At 43.3% G+C, this 16,401-nt stretch overlaps 1 protein-coding gene across 4 annotated transcripts in view; it reads left to right on the top strand.

The window, feature by feature from the left end:
- The first annotated feature begins 3,232 nt into the window (after positions 1 to 3,232).
- The window catches only part of MTMR14 (myotubularin related protein 14), a 92,110-nt gene continuing 78,941 nt past the window's right edge, over positions 3,233 to 16,401 (top strand). Inside the window, exons 1-2 of one of the 4 annotated variants that reach the window (XM_063291423.1) lie at positions 3,233 to 3,514; positions 4,645 to 4,793. In XM_063291423.1, coding sequence (XP_063147493.1) covers positions 3,350 to 3,514; positions 4,645 to 4,793 — 314 coding nt within the window. In that variant the 5' untranslated portion in view covers positions 3,233 to 3,349. The remainder of the gene's footprint in view (positions 3,515 to 4,644; positions 4,794 to 16,401) is intronic. The other 3 variants (XM_063291419.1, XM_063291420.1, XM_063291422.1) reach the window with 3 other exon arrangements.

The following is a 16,401-nucleotide window of genomic DNA, read 5'->3' on the forward strand; positions in this document are numbered from 1 at the left end:
GGGGCCCCTATCCAGGAGGGAAAACGCATGCGCAGTACTGAGGAATTAAGCAGCCATTCAAAGAGACACAGATCAGACCCGCCTTATCTCTTGGGATTTATCTGTCTGGGTTCTTCCCACGCTTCTTCAGTTTGTTAGGATTTTCTGTCTAATGTAGCAGTAATAAAACACTAGAGACCTATTCCTTGTCTCAGCGTGGTTCCTGACTGTTAGGACAAACTGGTTGTATTACTGCAGAGAGTGCTCAGCATGTCTTGCCTTCCTGGCTCTCATCGTTCAACCTTCTGCATAGTGGTTGCATGATGCGCCTCCCTCTGGGGCCTCTCCCTCCAGGTTTTCTGCCCAGCCATTCCTGGTCTGGGGCTTCCCCGAACACTCCAAGAGTTGCCTCCCTCCTTTCCCATCTGCCTTGGAGTTGGGGTGTAGTTTGTCCTTCCATCTGGGGTTTCATTTCTCTTCTGCCAAGGAGAAGCCTCCGGTCAACTTCTTCATCCTCTTCTCCCTCCCAGGGCCAGGGAACTGCAACTGCACACACACTTACTAGGATGCTTCTCTCCAGCCAAAACATCTAATAGCGTCTCTCCAACAGCATGTTCCGCAACCCTTGCTAAAATGGGGCAACAGAGCTCTCCATTCCTGTCCTCTCTCTTTCTCTCTCCCCTGCACAGGTCAGACCAGCAGCATGCTTCCCAGCAACTGAGGTAGGGGTCCCCCCCCAACACCTTTAGTCCCCAACACCTATACACAAGGCTTGACCAATGGGAATGCTGCCTACCTCTGCCCCACAACAGACCTGGCTAGCACTCCAAGGCCATACCTGGCCTGCTTCTCCCATTCTTCTCTCTCCTCCATCTGACTCACGCCAGCACCACAGCAGCCAAGCCAGGCCACTAAAACCCATTTGCCACACATACGCTACCATTTTCTTTGCAACTGTATTTTACACCATCGTCAGCAACATTTTCAGTGGATGAGCATCACTGCATTGTTTTTAAAGGGAAGGTCACTGAATACGATCTACAACATCAGCATGCTGTGAGTGCCTCTCATATCTCCTAGTGAGCAGATAATGAGAGTCACAGCACTTTTCAATTTGCAGTGCTGTTTCATATCATTACCACTTAACATTTAGATAGGAAGCGCTCAGATCTTGAGGTGGATCATTCCAAGAGTCCTTGCAACAGCTTTCTGAGCAGGCAAGGGAGACTCTCTGGATGCTGCACAGGATGGCAAACTGAAGCTGGGCAGCTAGCAGTGGCACCCTGGCATTGCTGGTGATATTTGACCCAGGGACTTCCCAGCTCACAATGTAAGCTGCATCAGCTCTCCTGTGGCTGGCTAGCGGGCCCTGGATGGAAATCCATTAGGAGAGGGCTGTTCACAAAGCTGCATGTTCAAGGAATGGAAAGGCAACAAAGCAGTTCTTGAGCGCCATCTAGTGGTTGCAATGCAAGCAGGCCAAGTGGGGTGTTCATCACCAGGGTTTTGTTTCCAGCTAGTTTGCATTTAGAGCCAGTTTGGTGTAGTGGTTAAGTCAGCCTTTCTCGACCTTTTGACCCTGGAGGAACCCTTAAAATATTTTTCAGGCCTCGGGGATCCCTGCACATTCAGGCTCAGATATAGGCCAGAAGTTACAAAATTATTATATTCGCTTCATGGGTAGGCCTGTATATATGTATTGAGTGTTCTTAAACTAAAAATAAAGAATGAAACTTACCTCTGTAATGTGAAGTTGCCCGAATTTGAAATAATTTTTAAATAAATTGTGATCTCCCAGGGAACCCCTAGTGACCTCTCACAGAACCCCAGGGTGTCCATGGAACTCTGGTTGAGAAACCTTGGGTTAAGACATCAGGCTAGAAACTGGTGTGCCTGTAAGTTCTAGTCCTGCCTTAGGCACACTGCCAGCTGGGTGACCTTGGGCCAGTCCTGGTCTCTCAGCCCTGGGAAGGAGGCAAAGGCGAATCACTTCTGAAAATCTTTGACAAGAAAACTGCAGGCACTAGTCCAAGCAGTTGCCAGGAGTCAAAAATGACTTGAAGGCACAAAAAAAAGTTAGCAATAGCAAAGCAAGCCAACGGAATCTTCTCATCATTTATCTCTCCATTAATAAGTTGTTATTCTGCTATAATCTACCACATATATTATCAAACTGCCCTGGACTTGGGTGCCTCTGCTATCCTAAGGAAGGCTGAGCGAAGGTAGATGCTTTTGAACTGTGGTGTTGGAGGAAAATTCTGAGAGTGCCTTGGATTGCAAGAAGATCAAACCAGTCCATACTCCAGGAAATAAAGCCAGACTGCTCACTTGAGGGAACGATATTAAAGGCAAAACTGAAATACTTTGGCCACATAATGAGAAGACAGGACACCCTGGAGAAGATGCTGATGCTAGGGAGAGCGGAGGGCAAAAGGAAGAGGGGCCGACCAAGGGCAAGGTGGATGGATGATATTCTAGAGGTGACGGACTTGACCTTGGAGGAGCTGGGGGTGGCGACAACTGACAGGAAGCTCTGGAGTGGGCTGGTCCATGAAGTCACGAAGAGTCGGAAGCGACTGAACGAATAAACCACCACCAGCCCCTAAGGGAGGTGGAGGCCCTTATGACCTTCCACATGTTGCTGAATTTCAGCTCTCAGTATTTTGCACCATTGGCCACCATTGGTCATTGGCTTTCAGTTTAACTTGCTGTGAGAGCTAAACTCCTTGGTGGCTTTAAGATGTCTGGACTCTCAGAATTCTGCGTGAACGTTTGCTTTCTCTACTCCCTATACTGAGTTTTGCCTGGAATGGGGGATGCTGGCTGGGGAATTCTGGGAGTTGCAGTCCACACATCTTAATGCTACCAAGGTTGAGAAACACTGCATTACATCATGCCACCATACAGTAATAGGTTTTATCTGTATGGGAGCAACATGCATGCAAACACAACTGTTTGTAACCTGGATGGATTCATTGTGTTCTCTGAACCTGACCTTACCAGTGCTCCGCGTAAACCCAGACGGTGTGGTTAGTATATACTTTCAATGGTTACACAAACGTAGCCCTCTCGTGGATTTGGCAGAACTAACCCGGCTCGCCTGAGGTTCTATTACGACACAATACTAGTCCCCCTCCCATTTCTGGAGGATTCCAAACTTCCGGCCCCGCGCTCCCCTCAGTCCTCCCTCTGCCAACAGGAGGTTGTGGGGGAATAGAGTTTTCGAGTTCCCTCCAGGCGGGCTCGCGGGGAGATTCCGTCGCGTTCCAATGGCGTCATCGTCGGGTATCCGGAAGCGGAAGGCGATTGGGGATGGGGAAGGTGCTGGGGCGAGGAGTTAGGGGCTTGGGCCCGTGACTGCGGGGTGCGGATGGCAAGTGCCCGGGGCGGCTCCGCCTGTCTGCAGGCCGCCGGCTCCGGGGAGCGCGCCTTGGGCGAGCTGCTGCTGGAGTTCTCGAGGGCGCAGTACCGAGCCCGGGAAAGCGGGGGCGCGGCTGGCGGGAGCGGCAGCGCAGGGAGCGCTAGCAGTAACAAGGTGAGCCGGTGGCTCAGCCCGGGGGAGGAGCGGCTGAGACTCTCCGGAGACTGCTCCGTGGCACCAACCTTCCCAGCAGGGCGATGCATTGGCAGCTCAAGGCGGAGACGGAGGAGGCTCCTGGCGCAGCCCGCGGGTTTTCCCTACCGCGCCTGCATCCAGACCCACCTGGGAAGCTTCTTGCACTGGACTTCCATCTGTCTTAAAGAGTGGGGTTGTGTTGCTTCTCTGGAGCCGCAAATCTTAGCCTTAGGGACTAAGAGATGTATCAACCGTTTAAGTCAGTGTTGTTTTAAGATGGGTGGACTTCCACTCCCAGAATTCCCTAGCGAGCTATGCTGGCTGGGGAATTCCGGGAGTGGAAGTCCACCCATTTTAAAACGGCCAAGGTTGAGAAACACTGATTTAAGTGGTTTGGGTAGTATGAAGCCAACCCTTGTGTTCTGCATGCTGGCTACCTATTAAAGAAGTGGTGCCCTATTTGTTGCCATTTTTTATCACTTCCCTGTTCCTGATATAAAGCTTCTCTCTTGTTCTGGTGCTCTTGTTTTGACAGAGCGCTTGCCTGAAATTTATCTGTGTTTCTTGTTGGACGCTTTGTCAAAAAATTAGAGAACTGAGAAGCAGTTGGGAAATTTCTTGTTGTATGAAGTAATGAGTATTGTTCCCTAATTTGGTGGAAACTCTTCAGTGCAGACATCCTAATTCTGTGCTGATTCCAACTTTGTCATCTCATAAACCCTAACCCTTACTTGTAGGAAAATTATTCTGCTGCCTTACAGGATAACTATTCTAGTTTTTGCACGATGACTATTTCTACTTAAAAGGTTTCCTTGTCAAGGTTGCCAGTAAAGGTTACTAGTCTTTTGAATGGTAAACATTTCAAATGTATGCTACTCCATGTACAAATATGGCAACTATCTTGCAAATTCATGGGATAAAGGCTAGCTGCTTAGAATATCTCTTGCTTCAATACTTTGTATTTTAATTGATATTAAATGTCAAAACTAAACATTCCTTTTACTGGTTATTAATGTTCTGATACTAAGGCCATTGTACTTGAATGTATTAGTACTTTTATGAGGAACGTACAACACTGCATTTGTAATAACTGTTTCTTACCCATATAGGTAGAGCACATTGAAAAATGCTGCCTTGAATTGTTCAGCAGGGATTATTGCTACAACCTGATCCACAATGTGAATGGCGAAATCTGCAGTCATTACCCACGTCTAATTGTCATTTTGGAATATGAGAGCAGTGACCGAGAAAGGCACACGTAAGTCGTGACTGCCCTGGGAAGACTGTGTGTATTTAATATTTAAATTAGATAAATATTTTTGTGGAAAATGTGATACTTGCCAATGACCAAGTAGAAATAAATATGTGCACAAAAATTTGAATAGTGCTAAACGTCGTATTGATTGGCTCTGGTCAAGATTATTTTGTGCTGTTAATATGCTTCTTACTATGAGGGTGCTTCCCTTAGGTTCACAGATTTCTGAGGAAACTTTCTGTGCAGCAGCTGTACTTCTTCCTGTGATTGGAAACACTTTGATTTGGTGACTAAATAGTTCAACCTCGGGTAGCGGAGTAAAGAGGCTTGCTTCAGACAGCACTGAGAAAGAGTCTGGGGAATGATGAGCATAGAAACAAGTACCTGGGGTACTTGGACCAGTCCTGATCTTGATAGGACTAATCTTTATTAAGCAGCAAAATTGAGTTACTGTTGTGGTCCTTGAAGAGTCACTTTGCAGATATCTGACATCCTACGTAGTAATGCTTTTTTCCTATGGGAAACTGTACAAATCCTGTATATAGCGTCATGTGAAATAAAAGTGGTTTGTATTGTACATTGTCAGAAATACCAGTGAATGTGTGTAAATGTTGGGTTACCTCAGAAGGAATTGGATAACCCTTACAAATAGACTTCATAAATCTTACTGGCATTGTTCATGAATACTTTTACACACTAAAAAAGAGGAGTGCATTTTTGTCTAATCCGTAGTTTTTTGTGTGGCTGCTTACATTCATGTTGTGTATTATTTTATCCTGACATGAATCCCATTAAACTCAGCAGCAGCAGCAGCACTGAAGTTGGAAAGTAGAGGACTTCTGTTTCATTGCCATAGGTGACCAAGCAAGTTGCTGTTTACAATTCTAATTCAGACTCTTCCATGCATAGGTCACGAGTCATAGAGTACATGACATTTCATATGATAGTGACAGCTATGTAGAAAATCTGTTACGTGATTTATGTCCAGAGCTGAGTGCTAGAAAGAGTAGGGCTGATTCTTCTCCACCCAGTCCTCCTTTCTGATAACTTTGCTATACTTTGAAATTCATCAGCTTTATACATACCTAATTTTCTTTGCGCAACTAATTTCTATACAGGAATGCTCATATTTGAAGTGTCATGAGGATTGTCTCTGTAAACGTCTTTATATTTCTGTTTTGAACTGTACTTAAGCACTGTAATCCCACAAACTACCATATACAGCTTGAACTTGTACATTGATCAAATATCACCATAGGGTAAGTTCTTCCTTTTCTGGTTGAATATCAAGATGAGGGCAATATCACTGAAATAGATTTTGTTTATGCCCTGAAATTCTACTTCAGTATATAGTCCCTTGTACTAAACATATTCAGTAGCACTTCATTCTGCAGTGGCATTCTTCCCTATAGCTTGAAAGGGGCTGTTTGTAGCTGCAGGTTTCCCTTCCTCTTCTTTTTTTATTTTCTGTGAATAAGGTATCTGCAGATTTCCCTCATATGCAGCAGTGCTTAACTGTACTTCCTTTTAATATACACATCAGTGGCAGGATATTTCCCTTGTCCTATGTGAATGTTTTCTATACCTGAGTGGCTTTTGATACCATTTTTGTGTGTCTTGATTTAGTTTCTCAGAGTTAAACTTAGAGCCCAGAGAAGTAGTGACTTAGATAAGACGCCCATTTAGATGTGCTTGACAAAGCAAAAGGTTCAGCAGTTGGTGATCCTCAGGCTGAAGAGTTGGCTTCTCCAGATACTTTATGCACCTTTTGGGTAGCAGTAAGAAGAAATGGAGACTAGAACAGGATTAATTGATACAGCAAAATCAATCAATATTGTTATTTTAAGCTGACAGAAGAATGATACATCCTTAAAGCATAAATTTACAACCCAAGAGGCATATTTCTTTCTGTTTCATTTCTCCTTTCTTTTAGATTACATACGTTACTGCCTTGCCTCAGTCCTAACACCTAATCCTGAAGGAGAAGGATAATATACTGGGCTTTCTTGAACAAGCCATAAGGCACATTTGCATATCTCTGCTTCAAAGCAATCTAGTGCCATGGCTTGTATAATGGTAACTTGCTTCATTCGTGACTCTGTGTACTGCCCAGACCAGTGGGAAATTAAACAATAAATTCCTAGAATCTGGACACTGAACTGAGTGGTCGGGCTAGCCACAAACCAGAATTGATTCTCCAGCAACTCTGTTGTTTCTGGTTTGACTACATCTCCCACACCTGCAGGTACTTAAGGTGGCCTCCCGCCACTGCCATGTACAATGGCTTAGCCTTGTTTGTTTATTTCCTTTTAAAAAGAGGCTGGCCAGCAAGTTGGTCACTCAAGAGTAGCCAAGACTTCAGTTGCAGAGAAGGGAGATGGGCAGTTTGCTGCCAGCACTTATTTATATGCCTACCTCTTTTACACTTAATTAGCATAAGCCAAAATTTGGTGTGTCATGAGAATGTACCCATAGTGGCTTGGCCTGCACATAATAATGAAAAGATGCCCTTGATTCAAGTTCAACTGGTGGCTTCAGTTGCAGGAGGCTTGTCATTCCCTTCTTTAACTTCCCAGTCTAGGATATCTAGGCTGTCTTTTACCCAAATATTGAACAGGCTTGACCCTGTTTAGCGTCCCAGATCAACCACTGAATCCTGTTTTCCAAAGCAGAATGGCTGGGCATAGAGACGAGCTGGTGGAGCGAGTATAAAGCAGATATGTCCCAACAGTAACCATCTCCAGCTGTTCCTTCCCACTGGCTCTTTGATTGAATTAATGGGGGTCATGAAGGGGATGGAGGAAGATCTAGATAACCCTCTATCCCATGCACAGTCACTCTAATTCCACTTGAGCCCTCAGGCTCCCAACCCCGCCCCCCTTCCCAGTGTTCAGAAGATGAAAGGTCTAAACAAGAAATGCTAGATACCAAGGTACTACAAAAGTGGTTCCTAGCCCTGGCTACAGAAGAATTGAGGCCCCTGCTGGAACTGTTAATATTTAATTAATTAATTAATACACTGCCCATCTCAGTATAAAAGTGACTCTGGGCAGTTTACAAATAAAAGTTATAAAAACCACTATAAAAATACAAAAAATAGAAGATAAAAAAGGGAAACTGAAAGGCAGAGAGAGCATCCTTCAGCCACCAACCACCCTCTGGGCTGTGTACCACTCTTGGTTCCCCAAGCTAGTTGGCAGAGCCAGGCCTCGATGCTCTTCCTGAAGGCCAGAAGAGTGAGGGACAACCTCGCCTCAGGGGGCAGAATGCTCCACAGTATAATTGTCTGTTCTGTGATGATTCAAACGGATGAGGCTCAAGGGTTGGGGGCGCTTGTGTGCTGCCAGTTTTCAGCAATTCAGCACACGTGAGGTTGGGAGCAGCATGCAGCCTGGAGATGGAAGTTTAATTGAGCTTCTCCAAATGGACACAACAAGATTATACTTTATTAATGGAAACTTCAGACACTGGTTTTTGAGATCTAACATTTGAATTTTAGACGTATTTCCAATTACTCAAATCAGCATAACCTCAAAACTGTTATTTAAGATGGTTTTGCTTGGCTGGAGCCATTCCTGCATTTGGTGTTTATCTGTTTTCTGTGTAGCATGACCTTTATCCTTCAAGGATTTTTTTTTTAAATTGGCAACCTAGCCAGCTTTCCGATCATTAAAATTTGAGACCATTTAAATGAGGGGTAGGTTAATAACGTTGGGAGATCACTGGATCTCACAGCTCCCAGTTCTTGCTGCTGTGATTCTAGTTTGTGCCTACTAAGATCTGTCTTTTTCCTGCCATGAATTCCTAGGGCACAATGCACCTTTGTGGGGAAAAAAGGGGGGGCTGACAAATCTGAGGGTATTACTCAACCTGAGAAGATTTGTATTATGTATTGTAAACCACTTTGAATTTTAGAATAAACAGGAAGGTTGTGTATCAATTCAATAAATGAATAGGTTTCTTATAAAAAGCTTCACAGCCTTTCTGCCCATTGTTCTTATAAGAATGAACACGTTTTCATCTTGTAAGATGTTCCTTGTGTGGTTGGAAAAGAACAAAATGGAATATTGACTCATGTTATGGATGATGTAGAACTACCCATGCACCATCTTCATAATCAGTATGAGGATTAGGAGAGGACGATGCTACTTCATGGCTGCCCTCTAAATGTGTTTTGCTCCCTTGCAATGTCTCTGGCAGTTTCCCCGAAGTGAAGGCAGGTTTTCAGGAGCAAATTTCATGTATTTGTAGTGCATGGTGATGGGGTATATATTTTGACCTTCTGCAGGGGATAAGAGCATGGGCACCACAGAAGCTTCCTGCTTTTGCCAAAATGACAAAATCAGCACTGCGCCGCAAGCTGCTCCCTTTTCAGGCATGTATGCAACTTAATGACACATATATAAAAGGGGTGGGACTTGTTCTGCAACGGTGCAATGTTGCTTTCATCATTCTGCCTTGCTTGAGACACGCCCCCCCCCACACCCTGCAGATATTTCTGGCTAAGTCAAGAGCGGGCAAAAGATTTCACATTCTGAAGTGCCCTAAATTAGTCTAAAAAAGAACTTCCATACTGGACCCACTGATAATGTGTTGTCTCATGTCTTCACCCCATTGGGAACAACAGCTATACCTTCCTTAAACTTAGAAGTCAACCAGGTTGCATAAAAAGCACTAGAAATGGGTTATCACTTTGAAAGAATTGGTCATGGACAAGTTCATAACATCGGTCTCTGCTAAAACACATACTGTACCTAACTCTGAGGAACCATGAACAATCTCAGAGAAAACCACTGAAGGTCGGGCAGACAATAAATAATGTGTGATGAACCCAGGCCCACTTATTTAGGAAATAAAAAGTCAGTGCTGTTTCTCACTTTGTTGCTGCTGCTGTTTTAAAGAAACTGAAAAGAGTGAATCCTGACTTTCTGTGTAGATCAGTGATTCACAGACAGGGATGGGAGACATGAAGTTCCAGGAAGGAGCAGATAGTGCATCTCCTGTCTTTGTTTCTGTCTCCTCTCTCTCGGTTCAGATGCCCTCACCTAGCAGAGGACTTTTAACTGGTTACATCATCCCACAAATTCAATGCATTCTCATAACTGCATTCTCTCATTGCAGTGTAATTTTAGGAAAAGAGAGGTCAGTTCTAACCCTCTTTTCATTTTTGTTGGGCCTTTTTCCAAAAAGGCCTATCTTGCTTCTCTTCTACTCCCTACAACAGCTGAGATAGGTTAGGCTGAGATACAATCCTCCTTTATGCATTGCGCAGTATTCATAGCAGGGAGATGAGAGCACATGCTTCAGCAGCAACCTCTCTGTGGGGGCGCGGGGAAGTTGAGTCAGTGTTCTCCTTGGTCAGCAATCTTGTGAGCTCATAAATTAATTCAGCTGAGAATGCTTACATCTCTCTGCCGACTGTCCTCATCAAGTGGGGTGCGGGGAGCAGGACCAGAGGCACCTTCCACAAGTTAATAGCCGAAGACTGGCACAGAATCACCCACTGGAGCATTTATCCTAGATCCCTGTGGTTCCCATCTGGTGGCTGCCCCTCACTGGCTCTCTGGAACAGGCTTCACTTCTCTTTTTGTGTTTCTTTGTACATGGGCATGTGGGGGGGGATAGAGAGGTAGGCACACCAGCGTGGCATTCTGCATGCAATTGCTTGCAAAGCAGATTTGAAGAGAAGACTGGTGCTGGCCTTGCTGGCAAGGAAGAGGGAGAGAGTAGTTTGAAGTTCAGAAGCTGCTTCCTTCCAGCACCTCACCCCAAAATACTTTGAATAGTCCTAGTTCCTAATTTTGCAACCAAATCTTGTCATCCTTTATCTCCTAGCATAAGGATTGTATTGCCATGCCCTTACATTGCATTCCACTTCCACTTGCAGACATCTGAATAGGAGAACTGGCTTGTCCCAGCTCCTTGTGACTAGGATGACATCTGGCTGATAAATGCCTTAACAAGACAGGGGAGATCAGGGACATTCCGACCTACAGTGTACATGACATCAGGGTATTGCGGTTTTCCCAAGTCTGGAGCACAACATCCACCATTCATCATGCATAAGTAATGGCCGTGCTGCTGGGAATGATAGAAGTTGTAATCCAGCACACCTAGGGTTGACCAGGTTGGGGAAGGTTGCTCCCTGCCTTGATTTTAAGTGTGAGGTCTTCAGGATTCTGGTAACTCTTTCTTCACAACAGCTGAGATAGGACTTTTATCTATCCACATGTGTTCAGTGGATCATAGTTTCCTTCTTGCTCCCTGAGTATCTTGATGTACTAATTGAACACAGGGGTGTATGTTGAGAGTGCAACCTTAATAATTTTTTCTGTGTTTTTAAATTGCCCCCCTTCCCCCCATCCCTTGGCAGTGGCTGGCATTGGAGCAGTCACGTGTCCACATGACCTTACTTCTTACACAACTATTTTGCTGGTTGGATGGATATATGAACTGTACAGAGTCATAGAATATTCTATGGGATGTTCTACCTTTTCTGGCAATGCTTGCTCCACGCTCTTGCTTTTTAGAACTCGTAATGCTATACTTGATGTATCTTTCATTACCAAAGGCTTGGGTTGTCATAGCAATGTCGTGGCTTATAGAGGCTTTTAAAAGTGGCTGGGAAGCTTAATGGAGTTGGCATTAAACCATAAAAACCTAAGAAGAATCGCGTTGGATCACCTCAAAGTTCAGTGTAGTTTAGAATTCTCTTCTTCCTGTGGCCAACCAGAAACATAGAAGCAAGTCAGAACTCACTTCTGTTCATGTTCCCGAGCAGCCAGTTATCAAGAGGTGTATTGCCTCCAATACTAGAGACAATGTAGAGCCATAACAACTGAAGGCCCTGAGAGATAAATTCATGCAGAAGACTAATCTTTTTTGAAAACCATCCAAGGCTATAGCAATAACTATAACTATAACACTACTATAATTACTATAACTATATACTGTATATATAGAATTTCGTCACCACCCATTGCACTCTTGTGGCAGTGAATTCCGGAGTAGGATGATGCAGAGTAGCGATGAAACACGCCTTTATCTCTGTCCTACCTCTCTACTACTTGGTCTCATTGGATGACTCCATCATCTAGTGTTCTGAGAAAAGAGGGGACATTCTTTTCCTGTCTTTGACACCTCTATCATATTCTCACCTTTTTAAAAAAAAACCAACCTAAATAAGCTCTAAATGTTGTCACGTTTCTCAGAAGCGCTGTAGTATAATATTTGAGGTGCAGTGGCTAGAAAAATGCACAAAACTCTAAACGTTGTTACTGCATAAAGTGGTTTTATTTTTCATTTCTTTCCCAACAAATTGCAATTAAAAATGTGCCCTTCTGCAAGTCACGCACGGACCGTGCATTAGAGGCCCAGGAAGGCACTGTATTTTGGCCACAACTGCTCATGAAACTGTCACTCTAGGCTGAAAAACGGTGGCTTTGCCTGCCTTTTTTTACCACAACAAGGTGAGAAATTGCAGCTGTGCTGTGTGAAATGCTCCACAACTAGTATTTTTTCAAAAGTTTGTGCTGATGTTTGCAGGAAAGCGCTGAATACAACATCTGTATGCTTATTTCAGGGTCGAACGTTACATAATAGGTGTTGATTTATACAAGCGTCTACTGCCTTTCTGTGAAGGCACTTAAGACAGTAAATAGTTTTAAAATAAAATTTTATTTTTAAAATTTATATTTAAAAAAAAAAACATAGCCATGTTGGCCAACGAAGGGGGGGAAACGTCTGTAGTAAGCAGTCCCTTTTTTTAGAGCCAGTCCAACATTTCTCAAAGGAGTATGCAAGTTTTTGAAAGTTATTTTAAATCAATCAGATGTAGCTGCAACGTGAATATGTAAAACAAACACCAACAACTTTTCTCCTTGCTTTGTAGCCAAAGTGTACCTAGTCCCAAGGGAAGTGAGAGAGGAGCTGTCCAAATAATTCTCTGCAGCCAGTTTATTGGCCCTCCAGGAATGGTTGGCGCATTCCCAAGTGCAATTTGGAGTGCTAGTTGCAAATTTTTATAAGCCTAATGGCTTGGCACTTGGATGGATTGCTGGCCTACCTCCAGGGTCTAGAACAGGGTTTCCCAGCCTTGGCAACTTTAAGGTGTGTGGACTTCAATTCCCAGAATTCCCCAGCCTGGCTGGAAAATTCTGGGAGTTGAAGTCCACACACTTCAAAGTTGCCGAGGTTAGGAAACACTGTCCTAGAATGTACTTTAATTTTTTTAACAACCCCAGAGGCCAAACCACCTCTGCCGGGGGCTAAAGAGCAGTTGAAGAAGAGAGACTCTTCCCTTAAAGGAACAAAATAGTTCCCCCTGCCAGGATTAGCAGTGCAAAGGTTTATTTTTGCTTAGGCAGGTCTTTCTTCCTCTGCCATTATATACTCAACTTTTATAAATGTATTTTATGGGAGAGGAAGAAGGTAGCAGCTAACCACTTCAAGAAAACTGCCAAGAAAACTGCACAGATGCAGTTGGCAGGAGCCAAGCTTGACTCAAGGGCCCCTTTACCTTTTTACATTGTGATACAATTTTTAATTTTTTTAAAAAAATTGATGATGCCAACAGCATAGAATAGAATTAGTCTTATTTTTCCAGACAGTAACTCAAAGCAGATTATTTGCCCCCAGCGGTTTGGATAGCAAATCATGGAGTAAGGGAATTACTAACAATGAAAGAAAAGAGAGAAGAGAAGAAATAGATGGCCGGTTGACCAGGACCGAATGTCTACCACTGGAACTAGAGGCAGTGTTGGTGAAAGTGTCCATGTTGGAGGATCCTTTTTAGAAGATGGTGGGCAGTGCCCTGTATCTAACTACAATTTGACACTACAAAGCGCCCAAGAAGTGACATGGCAAACTGGCCGGCTGTTCTGAATGTGTTTGGCACAAAGGTGAACGTTTTCCCCTTTCCATGCACATGGCTTGGCTCAGCCTCCGCTGAAAGGGGAAATGCTGCTTTTCCATGCTCAGTGCCTGAATGGGGATCTAACTTCAACCTCCTGAAGGAGGTAAGCAGATTTAGGCAATATAGTCTGCTCCAGCTACTGGAATAAGTTAGCAGGTGGTAATTGGCACCTGTTAGGAATGTGTGGCTCTTGGCCTTCTCTCTTTCTGGTCCTCCTCCTGGGCCTTCTGGCAACGTCCTTCCACCCAGCCACCCCCTTCATAGCTCTTCCTGACCCAGTGGGTTGCAATCCACAGAAGCTTGTGCTACCGTGTCTCTTAGCTTTTGTGATGTCACGAAGACCTTTTTTGCTTTTATTAACCAAGGTTTCCTGGGACAGAACAGCCTGTTTCTCCCTTAATCCTTCCTGTCTGTTTATAGTTTTGAAATAAAGCATGATACTAACATGTTCAAATCATTATTTAAGATATGGGTTGGCTTCAACTTGGCATGCAAAAGCATATAGAGAAGCTGGCTACATAACTACTTCTCTTTGCAGCCTGTTGTCCTGAGTGATTGATTGATTGATTGATTGACCCAAATCATAACAACAGGTAGCACATCAATTTTGGTAAGTAAATAAATAATCACCCAGTGAGCTTCCATGGCTGAGGATGGATTTGAGCCTCGCTCCTAGTCCAATCTCTTATCTATACAGAAAAGGGGCTAAATGTGCTTTTAATGTGTTGTTGGCTGCCCAGAGTCATGTCCACAAAATGGGTGGCCATCTAAATTGATTCAATGAATTGAATAAATAAAATAAAATAATATGAATTTCTCTGAGTAAGAATGAATGAAGACATTTTTATTATGACCTCTGGCCAATCAGTCAGTTCTTCGGTCTTTTATGATAGTTGCACACATTTCTGTTTCTGTATGGTCAGCGGAAAGAAACTTTCATTCCAGCCAGTTGTGCAAGCCAATTTTAATACAAAGGGTTGAATTCAAAGATGCCATTCTGAGGATGGTGAAGGCACTGCTGGTGGATCAGATTCCCCCATCCAGATATTTGCTTGGGAGAATTGAACACACTTTGGGAGCAGATCTGGAGGCTGCAAAAGGAGACAGAGGAACAGGGAAATTTTCTTTTCTGAGCAAATCATGTTGGATTTAGTCTAGAGTCAGATTAGCATACAGGCAGTTTGGGTTTTTTTTTATTGCAGAGTCCTAAATCCGATTTCATTGAAGGATTGTCAGATGTCTAGGATTCCCTCTGTGTTATCCAGATTATCCTGAATAAATAATGCCCCTGTTTATCCTAACGTTTTGACTGTTTTGGAGCTATTTGTGAGATTAACCATATAGTGTAGGCTTCCACTGGTTTCCCTTCTGTGTCAAGCTTTGCAATTTGAAGAATCATTGGTAATTTTGAAGAGAATTTCTAGTTTTGCTAGCTAGACATGCACCCTCTTAAGCAAGCAAAGGGTAATCATTTAAAAGTCCCTCTTTTGAGGGAGATGGGCGGTGACAAAATTTGATAAATAAATGAAAATTTAAAAAAAATTAAAAAGCTGATCAGTTAGCAAATTGCACACCTATGTATACCACCCTGTGGTAGCAACAGACAGACCCAGATGTGGTGTTGTGTTTTTTATTTTACTGTACAAGGGAAGAACAGCTGTGCTTTCCTAATCAGCAACTAGAAAGAGCTGAGTTGTGTCTCCCTTGCTGTGTAGGCAGAGTGTCTTCTACAGATTATTACACAAATTTCTTTTCAAGAATAGTTCTGAAACCATACCTGACATTTCAGTGGTTGACAGTAGAACCTCTTTCACAAGAACCATGATCTGTATTCTTTTGCCTTGGCATTTGAAACATGTCTTCATTTTAATTTCTGAGACAGGGAAAGGGAACAGACACCAGATAATTCATTCCTACATTATCTTTCCTTAGCTAAACTTCCATGGTGAAGATGCAAACTTTTTCTTCAAAGTCAGCCTTTGGGAGGCCAAATCCTTTGTGCAGGAGAAAAAAAAGGGATTTCATACGCCAGCATGGTACCATATGGTAAAAATCGGTAGATTTGGCAGCCGTGGCGACTTGTCCTGCTCAACTGTAAAGCTTCAGAATAGCCCCTGAACATTCAGCCCCCTCTGTTGAAACTGCTGAGCAGAATTAGTATTTATGTAGTTTTCCATTTTTATACTGCCCTCTCCCAAGACCCAGTGAAGTGTAAAAGCAACATATTTGTCCTCCCAAATCTACTTTTCTCTGGTTTTTGTAATGCTGTTTGCCGTTCTAAAAATAGACATGTGACAGGAAAGCATGTGTAAAAGGGCGCATTTTAAGAAGAATGTACACCAAAGTACATGCGCATTTCCATTTTTGTAAAAAGGAGCTAATGCTCATTGTAATAGTAGACAGTTACAATTCTATATATACTCATCTAATGCAAATATTATTCAGGTACGTATATATTTCTAATAGGTTTACATGACTGTCATTTTTGTTGTTAAAGCACTTTTTATGTGTGTTTTTTTCCTTTTTGTAATTAAAAATTAAAAAAATAAATAGATGCAGCAGCTAATGCTGAATGGATTTAAGCTGGGGGGAAAAATTAAAAATAGATGTATGAAACCAAACTTTAAAGCAGTGTTTCTCAACCATGACTACTTGAAGATGGGTGGACTTCAACTCCCAGAATTCCCCAGCCAGCAT

Source organism: Candoia aspera, chromosome 2 (genome assembly GCF_035149785.1).
Source record: "Candoia aspera isolate rCanAsp1 chromosome 2, rCanAsp1.hap2, whole genome shotgun sequence".
Lineage (NCBI taxonomy): Eukaryota > Metazoa > Chordata > Lepidosauria > Squamata > Boidae > Candoia > Candoia aspera.